The sequence below is a fragment of the Centroberyx gerrardi genome, chromosome 13, assembly GCF_048128805.1.
Source record: "Centroberyx gerrardi isolate f3 chromosome 13, fCenGer3.hap1.cur.20231027, whole genome shotgun sequence".
Lineage (NCBI taxonomy): Eukaryota > Metazoa > Chordata > Actinopteri > Beryciformes > Berycidae > Centroberyx > Centroberyx gerrardi.
Genome location: NC_136009.1, coordinates 13,579,727 through 13,594,422, shown reverse-complemented (window position 1 = coordinate 13,594,422; position 14,696 = coordinate 13,579,727). Strand labels below are relative to the sequence as shown.

Genomic DNA, 14,696 nt, shown 5'->3' with positions numbered 1-14,696 from the left:
GTGTTGCCAACCCTGGTAAAAGCCACTATCAAACAGGTGCCTTTGCATTGCATTTGCATTTCTTCACTGCTATCAGATGAGTTTTGAGCTGATGACATAACCTGAGATGTGCAGATTAGTTATTTGGGTTGTTTATCTGTCACGGTGTTGACCTGACTGCTCTTATGTCATAAGGCTTTGTCCTTAGCCTGCAAAAATGAAGTCCTCACAGTGGCTATCTAATAGCTATCTCTTGTCAATGCACGGCTCCTTAACTGAACAATCAGCCCTTTAAAATGGGAATGCCACTCAATTTTAGATTAGTATATGTTTGATGTTTAAGAGGTCATCCACTGTTTATGAACACAGACACCTCTTTCCCCAAACCAAAAACGTGTAATGTGATGTAGTCAGGTATACACTCTGGAGCTGCTCCATAATGAATGGGAAACCTATTTTTGGTCATCCACAAAATGTTTGTTTGAGTTTTTCCACCCAAACAAGCTTTATTCCTTGGTAGTGTTCTTCTGAACCAGAACATGAAGCCCAAGAAAATACTGCTGGCTGCTCTCCCAGTTCACCATCTTTCAGAGAGCAGAGAGTTCACACCCAGTGATGTCACAGGTTTGATTCTCAGTTCTCTGGTTTCAGGTTTTGGGGGAGAGCTGCTCATGTTCACAAATATGAACGGGACTTGCCTAGACGATAAGAATAGCATATAGCTATTCTTAAACTGAAGGGAGTTCAGCCTGTAATAGTTTGCACATCACTTACACAGCAAATACTTTGATATAACTGTGCTCATCACTTATTGGCATCTTAATATTAATATCCATTCATTATCAACACTGTTTTAACTGGACAGTTCTGCTGCTAACCTCTCTCAACGTAATGCAAGATTAACACATATAATGTATATAATGTTACAGTATAATGTGTACGGATAAGTACTGTATATGTGGAGTGTGTCTCATGTTCTGCTGTTTTGCACTTTGGACTGTACACTATTTATGTGATTTTAAAATCAATCAAGAAAGTTAACGCTACATCTTACCTAGGCGTAATTTATCAATAGAAGGGATCCTGATTCTGATGTGAGTGTGTGCTTTGGGACAGTGTGTGATTGGGGGTGGGGTGTGTGTGTGTGTGTGTGGGCGGGGGGGTGGTCTTATGATGCAATGTTCTGGCAGCAGTGTTATGAAACAGCGCAAAGGCAGAGATTACTCAAACTAGGTTAGTGGAGCAGCAAAGCACAGGGTGCCTACAGTCACAGATTCTCTCTCTCTCTCTCTCTCTCTCTCTCTCTCTCTCTCTCTCCCCCTCTCTCTCTCTCTCTCTCACACACACACACACTCACACACACACGCAAGCAAGCACTTGCTCACATTCTTTTGTTTATTCCTGTCTCTTCTCCAAACCGCTTTCCTCTTTCCTCTTTCTCTTCCGTGTTATATGTAATCATTTATTTTTTCATTTATGCACTTCCTTGTCTTCTTTGTTTCAGTCCAAATGAAATAGACTCTACTAGTTTGATGTATTTCTTCTTGCAACAATGTCCAAATGAAATAGATTCTACTAGTCTGATGTGTTTATTCTTGCAACAATGTCCAAATGTATAATTTTGCAGCCTTTCTGCCCACGGCTCCTCTCTTAGTGGTTCGTCTCTGTGCTGTTTTTCCCTCTCCCTCGCCCCCCGCACATCTCCTCTAAAGCCCCTCTGTTCTATGTCTCCCTTGACAACGGCAGTGACACTTTGACCTTAGCTCTTACATAACCGCCGAGCGGCTCGGTTAGACAGCAGAGGAAGGAGAGGGAGTGGGAGGAGGAAGAGGAGGAGGAGGAAGGCTCCAACATGGCTAGGACATGGATGGCAGACATTTTCTTGCCCGGTGATAAAATAAGAGGTGAAAGAAGAGGGAGAGAAAGGAAAGGAAAGAGCTGAGAGCAAGACAGGGGGGTTTTGGAAGGTTGCCAGCAGCTGCATAACAGGATGAGGGAACAGATGTGGATGCCGGCAGAAACAATATATAAATGTACGGATATTTACCTGATAGATAGATAGAATGACAGCAGACAGACTAGCGGCGTACACACGGAGGGGCTAGAGGAGGAAAGAGCCCCTGCCTGTTTTTACTTTGGGCGCCCAAGTCTTGTCCAATAAGGAAAACATTACCAAAGGCACATCTGAAGTGACAGCTTCAGAGGAGCAAGGGATGGACAAAAATTATCTTTTCTGCAACATATTCTAAGTTTTCTTTCAAGTTCATACCTGCTAGGGATTTTTATAGTTTTTCTGAGACAAGAGGCGCTGCAAAGGAGCATTTGCACTTTTTATTAAAGTGTCTTTGAGGGATAGAAACCAGCCAGTGGTTTACTCGGTACTACTCAAAGACTGGTGAATAGTGTTATCTCTTGCTGTTACCTGGACCGGTTTGTTTCGTTGTACATCCACATACAGGCCACAGGGACATCATTTGGGTGTGGCTGGTGCATCTTGTCATTTGAATCAGTTCAATCAAAATTCTTCCTGGAGAAGCATACCCATATAGATAACTGTAGTATTTATGGTGGAAGGCTGCTTTTCAGATTTTCCCTCCTGACCCTGAATCTGTGCCTGTCGCTGAGATAGACTCAGTCTTTTATCAGTCTAGCAAGCACTTAGTGAGAGTTGCTGTTCAAGGGGTCTTGTTGTTAGGAGGCGTGCAAGGTTCCTCCTGATTCAGATCAAAGCCAGTGCAGCCTTGTGACTCCCCAGGACTGAATTTAAAGGCCTCTCTCACATCAAAGAGTCTTTGTAGGGATATGGGACCAACTGTAACTGATTGGCTGCACATGGTTTCCATGGGGCCCCATGGCCAATCTCTCTGCTTTACCAGCATCAACTCTTTACATTCCAGTCTAGCTTCCCACAGGCCATATTGTAAAATGTTCTCATGCATTCATGCATGAGCAGTGATAATCTGAATTACAAGTGTTGTGGATAATATTCACCACTTTATTCTATAATTTTCACAAATTTAAAAAGCAACGCTGTGTCATACTCACACAAGGGGAAAAACACTCACAGATGGAGTAACACACATACACACACATGCACATACATAACTACTGGACTGTGGCAATTTTGCTGGGATTACATCAGGGTCCTGCCATCCACTGAGCTGTAATCCCTCACTCCCTTTCCCTCATTCAGTTAATCTCCCTGTTTTCTCCTCTCTCAAGGCCCCTTTAATCCCCCCCCTCCCCCTCCCTACTCCCATGGATCTGTAATCTGGAGCTGTGATCTTTGCTGCGTCACTAGGTCAGTGTGTCAGGTAGAGTAAAAACAACCTTTTCTCCTGTCAGGTCCTACTCATCTTACCCCACTCTGCTCCTTTTTACACTGCTTCCTCTCTCCATCTATCCATTTCTATTCTCCATTCTTTTATCTTTTCGGCTCCTGTTACCACTCGACACACATTAAGTTCCTGTCTCCTTATCTCCTCTTATCTGTCTCATTCTTTTTACACAGTTACGCCTAAAATTTGATAAAGCCTACTGAATAAATAGGATATAAGTTCAACCACAGGTCATGTGGTATGGTACAGATTGTCTCACTGAGCACACATATATATATACTGTATATGCCCCTGCAAACACCCCCCCCCCCCCCCCACACACACACACACACATGCACAGGAACAGTAGAAACATGTATTGTAAGAGCGTCCTTGGCTTGTCTTGCACTCAATGACAAGCACTGACTTTCTTGAAAATGCATTATTGTTATTAGAGACACTGTCCATTACTAACAGAGTTTTGGTTCCTGTGCGGATATCTGGCGCTTAACAAACGTTGCCAATGATTTTGCAATGGGCTTTGTGCAGACCAGCTGTTTATAACACACAGCATTTAAACAGTGAACTCATCAACCCTTATTTTAGAGCCTCAGCACAGCCAGTACTGAATGATGGGACATTTCTGCCAAAACCCTAGCCCAGAGGTATAGGTGTTTGCCAAAACCTGACAAAAACCCACACCAATTTTCACATCATAATATGTTAATAACAGTGCTTTTTATATATTTTTTTAACCTGAACCCAAGCCCCAACCACAGCAGGGCAGATAAGTGAGAAATTCAGCATGACCTGATCCCATCCGGTCCAGCTGAGTCCCATAGGTCTGGACATAAATGTCAAGTTCTACTGTGTATTAATTAAACCAGACTAATTACACAGATACTGAGAAAGTATGTTTTCATCTATCCCAGTGTAATTGCAATGTGGCTAATATTCATCTTAAGTCTTTCTTCTCTTTTGAACCAACTGGTCACAGGAATCAAACCAGCAACCTTCTGATCACGAGCCCACTTCTCCAATCCTGCAGCCCATACTGTATGTCCTTAAAATATGACATAAATATCTTTCTTCCATGTTTCAGAATTCAATGAAAAACATATATATTGCTGTTGCCCAGTCGTATGAAGTTACAGCATTAATGTTGGTGTTCATCAAAAGACTGAGAGGCTTCATGTAAATGTTCTTGCATGGCTGTTTGAGCATGTAAAGGATTGGGAGATGACACACACACACACGCGCATGCACACACACACACACACACACACACACACACTCACACATACACACACACGAACACACGCATATACACACACAGTCACACCTATGTTTACAGCTCTACTGTATGTCCAGACTTGCCTTGACAAACACAATCACCAGCATTTCTCTCTCTGTCACACTCTCTCTCTGTTTCTTTTTCCTCTCTCTCTCTGTCTCTCTCTCTGTCTCTCTCTCTATCTCTCTCTCTCTCTCTGTCTCTCTCTCTCTCTGTCACTCACTGTCTCCCTCTCTCTTTACCCCACCTTCCACCCTTTCTCTTCCTTTGTTCCTCGGCAAAGCAGGTTCGACGTCGAAAAATCCATCCACACCCACAGCCTTGAATAGAGGGAGGACTGATTGGTGTTGACACACTCATAATACTGAACCTGCAATTCAGCCGACACATTATCAAAACAGAATTAGATGGCGATTGGTGAAAGACGGAACGTGCTCATGATCATAAATGATAGTGCTGGTCTATAAATGGCAGATAAACGTTTGCCTCCGCGTGGAAAAAAATCCAAATCTCTGGCCATGTCTATGTAAAGTTTAACATGGAAAGAGGGAAATCTGATGCAAATACAAATATGTGGCATGCAAAGACGTGGTAAGAGTAAGAGGAGGTTTCCACGGCAACTGGGTTGTGTTTATCTCCGGTGTGAATCAACGTGTTTTGCCATGTGAGCTGACCCAATTACACACAAGTGACTGTGAACGCGCACACACACATACACACACACACACACACACACACACACACACACACACACACACACATGCATGCACACACAACCAACAACGATCTATCTGAATAAGACCGGAATTGCACAGCCAGCTGGAAAAATGGAGTTATCCCAATATCCTGCACATTTTCCTCAACAGTGACTCTTCCAGCTTCCGCCTTACATCATGTTGCTTCCCCCCTCTTTGGCCCGATGACCTACATCTGTTGTTGCCTCCATGCCATCCGCAGGGCACTGCTGCACACCCAGGCACTCCTTATCTCACTTTTCCTTTATCCTCCCATTTTCCTTTATCCTCCCACTTCCCCCTCCGATCCTCTGCTCCCTTTCATTCTCATCCAGAACTCATTAGTTCTCATCCATCTCATATTTGTTTTTACCCCGTAACTGTCCCAGATTGTCTAATCAGGAAAGAATGGTGAAAATCAGAATTGGCCCTTAAAAGTATTCTTTGTTTGATGATGAATTCATACTCATAATGCGATAATAGTTGAGAGTTTAGTAGGCGCCGTTGGGCATGAAAATCCCTCTTCCTTCCTTGCTCAGGTGTCCATTATTGTGCAGCTTTTGTCTGGTTCTGAATATACAGTACATATCAGATTCACCCCCATCACTGTCCCATCAGTTTAATCTTTCAGTTTAGCCTCTTGCTCAAATTCCACCTGTTAACCACACACAATATACAGTATATATTCACACATCTCAGTTGGAGTCTTTATTTGTCTGCATAAATCTTTGGATTTGAGAAATAACACATGGGTGAGATGGTGATTCAAACAGGCAGGTCAGCCCATATAACCGCCCGGATGACTCATATAGCAGCAGGGCCAGCAGAAACAGAGACATCTAGTGTTGGGATCGTCATATAACAGCCAGGGCTTATGTAATACTTGGAGTTTGCTCCTTATCCTGCATATTTCATGATTTTCAGTTTACATAGTCAAAAGCGCACAGAGGCACATGCCAGTTGGCTTGTTAAGTTCTTTTTTGTGGGGTTCAAACAGTGCAGATTCATGTACTGGTTGTTCTTTGTCGTCTCTGACCTTTAGAGCATGATGCAAGATGAATGTGGGCGCATGCAAATTTGCACACATGCACACACACACACACACACACACACACACACACACATAGAGAAAAGGGTCTCTCCAAGAGTATGATCTGAAAGCAAATGCACAGTAAGAGTGACATACTTTCTCATGGCTCCAACTGTGCGAGTGCCTGGTCCCAGACTGACAACCCCCACAAACATTATGCAACGTTGGGGCATTATGTAATTTTCCATCACAACAAAAAGTTGGACCGAACCATTGCAAACATGGATGATTAATATATCCATGTGGTGCAGTTAATGCATTTGACTCCTGCGTGGCATCTGTGAAAAATGTGAGTTATTTGTCTTTGTTCAGCTGATGTATATTTGCATGAATGCTGATTTGAAGGATATATCACTGTCATCATCACTGAAGCTGCAGACTGTGGTAGGCGTTTGCACTGTTTTTCTGATTGAGGAGGTAATAAGAGAGAAAAGGGTGAACTGTGCAGAAAGTCTGCATTGCGTCACAGCAGGGAGCGGAGAAAAAGGGAGAAAGGAGACAAGAGGGGGGAGAGAGGGGCACAGCAAGGGGAGAGCGGGGTGTGTCTTCACTGACCTAGTTACAGCAGTGGAAAGCCCCCCCTCCTTCACCACTGACGTGTAAAGGGCACTTTCAAACACTGCCAGACAGACAAGAATAAATGCAGAGAGGCAGGGAGGAGAGATAGCGAAGGAGCAGGGGAGACGGGCAGGGGGCAGACAGACAGACAGACAGACACACAGACAGACAGGAGTAAGTTAAAGAAAAATGAGATAGAGGGAGACAAGCAGACAGATATATCCACAACCATACACCGGATCCAGGCAGATCTGGGAAATATTTCAAAGAAAAACAGGATAAGCCTGAAGGGATTTCCAACAAATTAATGATAAAAACAGACTGTATCTGAAGTATTGCTCCGTTCATATCCTGCGCGATATTAGATAGAGTTCTTCCTTCATTTTTAAAGAATAACAATATCTTTCATATATAAAGCAGCTTAAATCTAACTGAACATCACTCATAAGTGTACAAATACGCAGTGCAAGTACCAATATGCAGGATCTGATGTAACTTTTCCTTGTGCTTTTCAGGGTTGTTTCACTGAATAGAGGCTCAGCAGTAAACTGTAGTGTCCCAGACCCTCCACACCTCTCAACACTGATGGCCTGTGCTCATCTGCACAGCTACACCTCACCTTCAGTCTCAGCTCTAACTGATGGACTGGCCCCTCCGGCTTCAAACAGTTCAGAAACCACACTGCACAGAGAGAGAGAGAGAGACTAATGGAACAGCTGACCCCTGTGGCTTGAAAGGGCATGCTTAAAAAGTTCAAACTGTATCAGCTAAAAATAGACTTATCAATGTAAAACATAATTTTTCGAGGAAACTTCATACTTCAAATCTTTCTGCTCTGTCATCATAGATAATGTCCCCTGTTTTATTTGATTGAATCTCAACTGTTCCGTTTGGCCTGTTCAGTTCTTTTTCCAGATCAGCGTTAACAGATTTCCATTTTCTCTTCCGAGCAGCTCTTGGCCGTTCTGCCTGCCGATCATTTCCTCCTCAGCTGAATGACCTTTCTGCCCTGCAGACCCTGTGTCTCAGTGCTAAAGTCCGCCTCCTCAGTGACAAGGGTGCTGATATTCTGAGAGCCACGGCTTGCTGCTTATCGCTGCACTTTGCTCAGCTGATTTGACTTGACTGTTACTTACAATGGCTGGACTGGTGTAGCAACAGTCCTCAGCAACAATGGACAAAACCAGTGTTGGTTTGTAGTGATGCCCATTGTGATTAAATTTATGTCGTAATAAACTTTTGATCCTATTATAACCCTGATCTGTAAAGTATTACACAAGAGAAGGGTAAGCCCTAATCTTATAATATGAATCCCTGTACTGCCCCCGCCCTCCCCGCCAAAAAAAATCCTCCTTTCCCTCCCTTTAAATCCGTTTATCCCTCTCTCCAACAAAGCTGTCCCTCTGTCCCTCCATAAACCTTTAAGGCCACGACACACAGGCAATATCAGAACCAGTGGTATTTTCTCTTTGCCATTCCCTACCCAAGCTGAGGGCAATATTGTCAATCTCCCCTTGGTTTAAAATTTTGTCTGTGTATTTCATTGGATTTATTTCCCCTCCTAGTCATTCTTTCTCTGCACTTACATCCACCACTGTCTCCTCTCATCTTTAATTCCAACATTAATGTATCTATTCATGCGTTTTATCACTCCCTGGCCCGTCCTAGTCCTCTGCAAATGGAGACTCACTCACTGCTGGAGTATGAGCTGCTGGAACATATTGTGTAAAAGACTACGTTGGAGACAATGATTCACCAACTTAAGCTTGTTAAAATATGGTTACATTTTCATGATTACTGAGAGCAAGTAATCCCATCAAATCTTATTATCACTCTATTTTTGGTACGTGTTTCTGTCGTTTATTCCAATAGCTCCTCTGCTCCTGACTCATCCAAATGTTGTCTCTCACAGGAACAAGTCAAATCAACCGGATATAACAGTGGATATTAGGATGGACTAATCCTGACAGTCGTACTATGTACAGTTAATGCCCAGGGCTTGTCTTATGAAACACTCAGAAGCTTAATCACTCTGGTAATGACAAAGCCTCGGCCGTAAACAAGTGAGTCAGACTCCAGATCACAAACAAGCACACAGTCACTGTATGCAACGACAAAGCAAAACAAAACAACAAAAGAAATGCGCGTAGACACACAAAGTGGCTCTTGCAGCATCGCACACCCACACACACACACACACACACACACACACACACACTCACACACACACACACACGCACGCGCGCCCACTCACACAGATTCAGCGTTGTGCTGTGTGGCTCCATCTCTAATTAAATGCTCATTAGGAGGGCCATCATTGTGCAGCGTCTGGCTGGTGTGTGGAAGCCAGACTGGCTGGTGTCCCAGCTTCCCCTGTCTGTCCAATTGGATAGAAGCACTTTGATGAGGACATGTTGACAAAATAACTCACAGGACCCATGAATGCTGGAGCAGGTTGGCTAGAGCCGCATCAAGGTGAGAAAAGGCCAGCAGCTGCTAACGTCTTGATGATTTCTCGCTCTGTTTCAATTGTCTGCCCCTTATTGAATCCAGAAATCCCATATTTGCAAGGGTTATCTCATAAACAGAGGTTTAAGGGGGTGAATGAAATCTGTGGCTGATTTAGTGTTATCATCAGATGCTGACAAGCTCAGGGGAAAGAGCTGGCTATTTCTGTCAAGGCAACAAGTCAACTGATGGATGACAGCGGAGGATAGTGTGTGAGATGGAGGGAGAGACACGAAGGAGACTCGTTCCCAATCGGGGAAGCGGGAGATGACACACTAACACACATTTCCTAACAAAACCCCATTACCTTCAAGATTGTTTGTCACATCTCATTTCTGTAGTCGTGTTGGTTTTGCTGAAATTTGTCGTCTCCTCCTCTCAGCCAACAGAACAAAACATTGACCCATTTCTATATACAATCTGGCTGTTGAAGACTGGAGAGGTTGTGCTTCACAAATTGCTTTTCCTGCAGAAGGACAAGATTTATTTCCTAATTTCCGCTCCAGTCTGCCTTGGCCGGTCCGGCTCTTGACCTCCCGCCTTCACCTCCATCACAACACCGCAACACAGCCCTGTTTTTGCCTCTTCAACACTCTGCACTGGAAATTGTCACTTGAATGGGGGATTTTTCGCAAAGAGAAAATGGCGAAGAGAAAACGAGAGATGCTCACAGGAAATAGTTAAGTGACAAAAATACAGTTATCATTTGCATGCCATTTACATGCTCTGTTGTCTCTATGCCGCTCTATTCGTTGTGATTGACAAGCAAACAGGCACAACTTCTTCAGCGCACCGAAATTTGCATACAACCATGCACATTGATGTATCATGATGTATGTGTCAGCTGAACAGACAGAAGTTTCGATGCTGTGGAAATAGTTGTCTGTACGTTACAGATCAATACGCAGAGACATTGCGTGCTGCTGATCTCCCCCGCTGGTTGACATAGCAACTCTGTTCTACGTGCTTCAAACCACGCTTCAGGCCACAGAGGATGAGGAACAGGCCCAAATGAGTAGCAAAGCTGCAATCAGACCAAGATATCACACCACATAGCCTCTTACTATAAGAGAGACTGCTGAAAACCTACTTGGCTCACTTGTGGTGTAACCGTCTTCAAAATAAATTCAGTGACGGCTTCAGCACAGCAGCACCTCTTGTTTGGTGAGTGTTTGTTCTATTGAAGAAAGAATATACAAGCAACATAAGTTGATTTGATTTTTTGTGGTCCATTGAGGTTGAATGTAGTGTATTTGTGTTATCAAGAGATGGGACTTTCATTGAAAGTTAATGTTTGGAAGTGATGAGTTGGAAGGTACATGTCAGAGTTCAACATTGTCTCCTTTAATGGGCAGAACATGGAAGCTCTCAGAGAGTAACAGTGAAGTGAGTTCTCAAGTTCTCCAAATCTGTATAAATCTAAAGTTTGTAACTTATACAATTGTAAATTGTAAAGAAAATGCTTAACGTTTTTAGGGAATAACGATTATAGCATGTTGATTACATGTTGATTAAACACTACATCTAATGATGTGCTATGATAGCATTCTTGAGGGTAAAAAAAACGTGTTTTCCTTGATAAAGTATGCATGAATGAAACTATGGTACTATGCTGCTGACAAAATATGAAAGTACAGTATGGTCCTTCAAATTGTATCAAATGTTTACAATCAATAATAGCTGGAACCTGTGTGTTTTTTGTTTGAACCCACATGCCTAGTGGTTTGAGTCATAGCTTGTTATTCACAGCTTCCCCCTGGCAAAAAAACACTGATTGGTTTTCACTCTGATGAATTACCACTTCTTACAGATGAGGATGTGCGTCAGCAATACTACTTGCAATGCGGAGGTCCTCGTGGGTGTAGCTTACACTCCCTTGTTTCTCCTCGGCCTCCTCGTCAACACCGCAGCTCTGCGTGCCTTCGTTGCCCGACGGGCCTCCTGGACAGACTCCCACATCTACATGCTCAACCTGGCCGCCGCCGACTTCGCCCTCATCCTTTTCCTCCCCTTCAGGATCTACCATGCCTTCTCCTGTCTGAGTAAAACCCGCCTTTGCACTTTCCTCATTTCCACACATTACATCAACATGTATGCCAGCATCCTGACCAGCACGGCCATCAGTGTCCATCGCTGTCTGGCTGTGAAGTTCCCACTGAAGGCCCGAGCGTGGAGGAGGAGGAAGGAGGCAGCGCTTGCTGTGTGTTTGGCCATATGGGCGCTTGTGGTGGGATTATGTGCCTCGTACTGCGAGTCTAACTACCCCGACAAACTGTGGACGTGCTATGAAAGATGTAAAGACAACCCACTCCCTTTTGAATTCATTGTGATTCTGGTATGTCTAGGCTTCTTCATTCCACTCTTGATCATTGTGTTCTGCACCAGTCAGATCATATACACTCTGTTAAAGGAAGATGACAAGTCAGTGGAAAAGAAAAATATTGTTGGCATTGTAACAACAAATATGATTGTATTCATTGTCTGCTACACGCCAATCCATGTCAGCTTTCTGGTGAACTACTTTGTCGACCCACCTGCAGACTGGCAGTCCAACTCTACGACTGCACACACATATCTACTGGTGTCCGAATGGATCGCCACCACAAACTGCTGCTTGGATTCCATTAGCTATTACTTTTTGTTGAAAGGCTTTTATTCATAAATCAATGGGACTGGAAGGAATGACCTCTGTCTCTTAAGATAGCATTACTGTGTAATAGATTTTTTCCAACACAGATGTTTTGTTTCAAAATAAGATAACCAGCATAAAATAAATGTCATCTATACCTCAATAAAATGACTGATACTTTTTAATCAGCAGTACAGTAGCCTACTGTAAGTCCTTGGTTTACAAGATGATTGCACATTTAAAGACTTGATTCTTTATATTTGGGAAATATTTAACTTCAGGTAGGCTTTCATGATTATTGTTTTTCTCGTTAAGTTGATATGTAATGTTACATTTGTTACTTTTGAACCCCCAGAGAGTCTAGCAACACTGGTTTGCTTTCAAAGGATCATTTGCTGCAAATGAATAGTTTGAGGGCAAAAAATATTTCCTCTGGCAAAAATGTGCCATTAACACATAGATCTGGCTTGATCATCAAGTTGTTGTGTGTGAGCCATTCAGCTGATTTAGGGTATGCAGGTGTGCATGATTGCACATGCATGTGTGTGTATGTGTGTGTGTGTGTGTGTGTGTGTGTGTGTGTGTGTGCGTGTTTTAGGATATAAATAGCTGATATCTAAACCACTCAACCTTTTGTTGACCTTATTGCCCTGTGTGTGATGTTCAAAAGCATATATCAAAGAAAAGAGCAAGGGGTATTCTTGTCTCTGCGCCAAACCTCTAGACAAAACAACAATTCTGTGTCAAGTTCAGGGCAACACAGACAGACAGACAGACAGACAGACAGCATACGGTCAATACCCCCACAGGAGTTCATGTCTGGTGCTTTACAGTAACCTTTCGGCTCACCTATGACTAAGGGCCAGTCTCCAGCACCCTCTTGTGGTGAGGAAAGTAATTGCTTAAAGAATTTCCACTGCTTCTGCTCTAGAACTGCCTGTTGGAAAGCTTGAAACTGCCGATTTGATGACAAATATGCCTCATTTAAACACATAAACTGCAGAGATTAGTGATATACACATTACTTGAGAATACTGTGAATCAGTGAAGTTGCGTTTGTTTATGAGTGTGTTTGTGTGTATGCATGGGCACGTGCATGTGCTATGCTGATTTCCATACACGTGCGTTCCTTCTATCCAATACCACACACAAGACGACATTAGCAGTCAGTTATATAATGCCATTTAATAGCAGTACTCCAAAGATTGATGGTTATTATAACAGCAGTATCTTAGCAACTGCAAAAAACTCAGCAGGCATCAGTCAAGTGAGAAGGCTCAGTTCTGGTTGAGATCAGGCCTGCAACTCTACTCTAATAACAGGAAACAGCTGAACTCAGCAGTCAGCCAAAGTCAAGGTAAATACTGTACATACATCTTATTCACAGCATTGTCACCCAAAAAGTCTCACACTTCAAACGCAGTCCTGTCTCAGCAGAGAATGAATGATCCCCCAAACCAAACTGACAACTGATACACCACCTTCAGAATGATTATTTACACTATTTACAGACAGTAGCCTATAGTACAGCTCCTTGTCAAAATGCAAAAAAAGGAAAGTTCTTGTGCTTTTCCTTATTACTGCACAGTATTATGACTATAAACAAAAAGAATGAATACATTCACTCACTCAGGATGCTGATAATTATTTTCAAGATCCCCCAGTATGGCAGTTTGTTGGCAATGACAGACATACAATCAATAGACTTCAGAACAAGACAAAATGTCCCAAGTCGGGACAGATATGACACACCATGAGATACATGGTGTTTCCTCACAGCGCATTTCAGTAATACATTTGAAGGTCTGCTTATGAACTACTTATAAACCGTTATTATTACACATCGACTATTCTGAAATAAACACTATCAGTTCATGTATTGATATCAGTGAATACATTATATAATCATAAAGGTCATGACAAAGTGGCTGCGTTTATTCTTACATATTTACAATACATAAGTACTCTATGGCATAATGGTACAAAGTAGTTTCAAAACATACCCTCAAATATTGTTGCTAGCATTCAGCGTCAGTAGCATCCAGGTGGGCGGAGCTTAAATGCTTTCAACAGTATAAGCCAAAATATATATGAAACAGGTAAAACATTCGGCATGTAAGGTGAGATGACAAGCGCACACATCACAAGTATACAGCTATAATGACACTGAGTTCATCCACATCACAGTACATGAGTTAGGTACACTGCAGACTGAAATGGTCTTCATGGCACTTTAAAACAAGTTTCTCTCAGTTTGTTTTTTGCTTCAGTAATCAGGCATCAGTACAGTATATCATTCATAAATCGAGTTTGGCACACACAGATGGAAAAAAGGCATTGGCAATAACTTGGTACTTGTGTGTGTTGGTAGTTATTTCAATCTGGGAGCAGGTCGGGAACAAAATGTCATACTTCAAATACTCATAACGACATAGTAAAGGTTTGTTTGCAAGCTAATGCTTGACAGGTCACATGTACCTATCGGCTTTTTTTGGAGTCATGGTTTGTCCTATGTCATTGTTTAATATAAAGTAAAGTTTACTATGTACAGGTAAACTATATATTACTGCTCACTGCAAGGTCAGCA

The 14,696-nt window shown here is 42.7% G+C and overlaps 1 protein-coding gene across 1 annotated transcript; it reads left to right on the top strand.

Moving 5' to 3' along the window:
• Positions 1–10,564: 10,564 nt before the first annotated feature.
• LOC139929279 (G-protein coupled receptor 35) lies at positions 10,565–12,262 on the top strand. Its single transcript, XM_071922136.2, has 2 exons — positions 10,565–10,644; positions 11,291–12,262. The coding sequence occupies exon 2, from the start codon at positions 11,291–11,293 to the stop codon at positions 12,140–12,142; it is 852 nt and encodes a 283-aa protein (XP_071778237.1). The 5' UTR covers positions 10,565–10,644; the 3' UTR covers positions 12,143–12,262.
• The last annotated feature ends 2,434 nt before the right edge of the window (positions 12,263–14,696 follow it).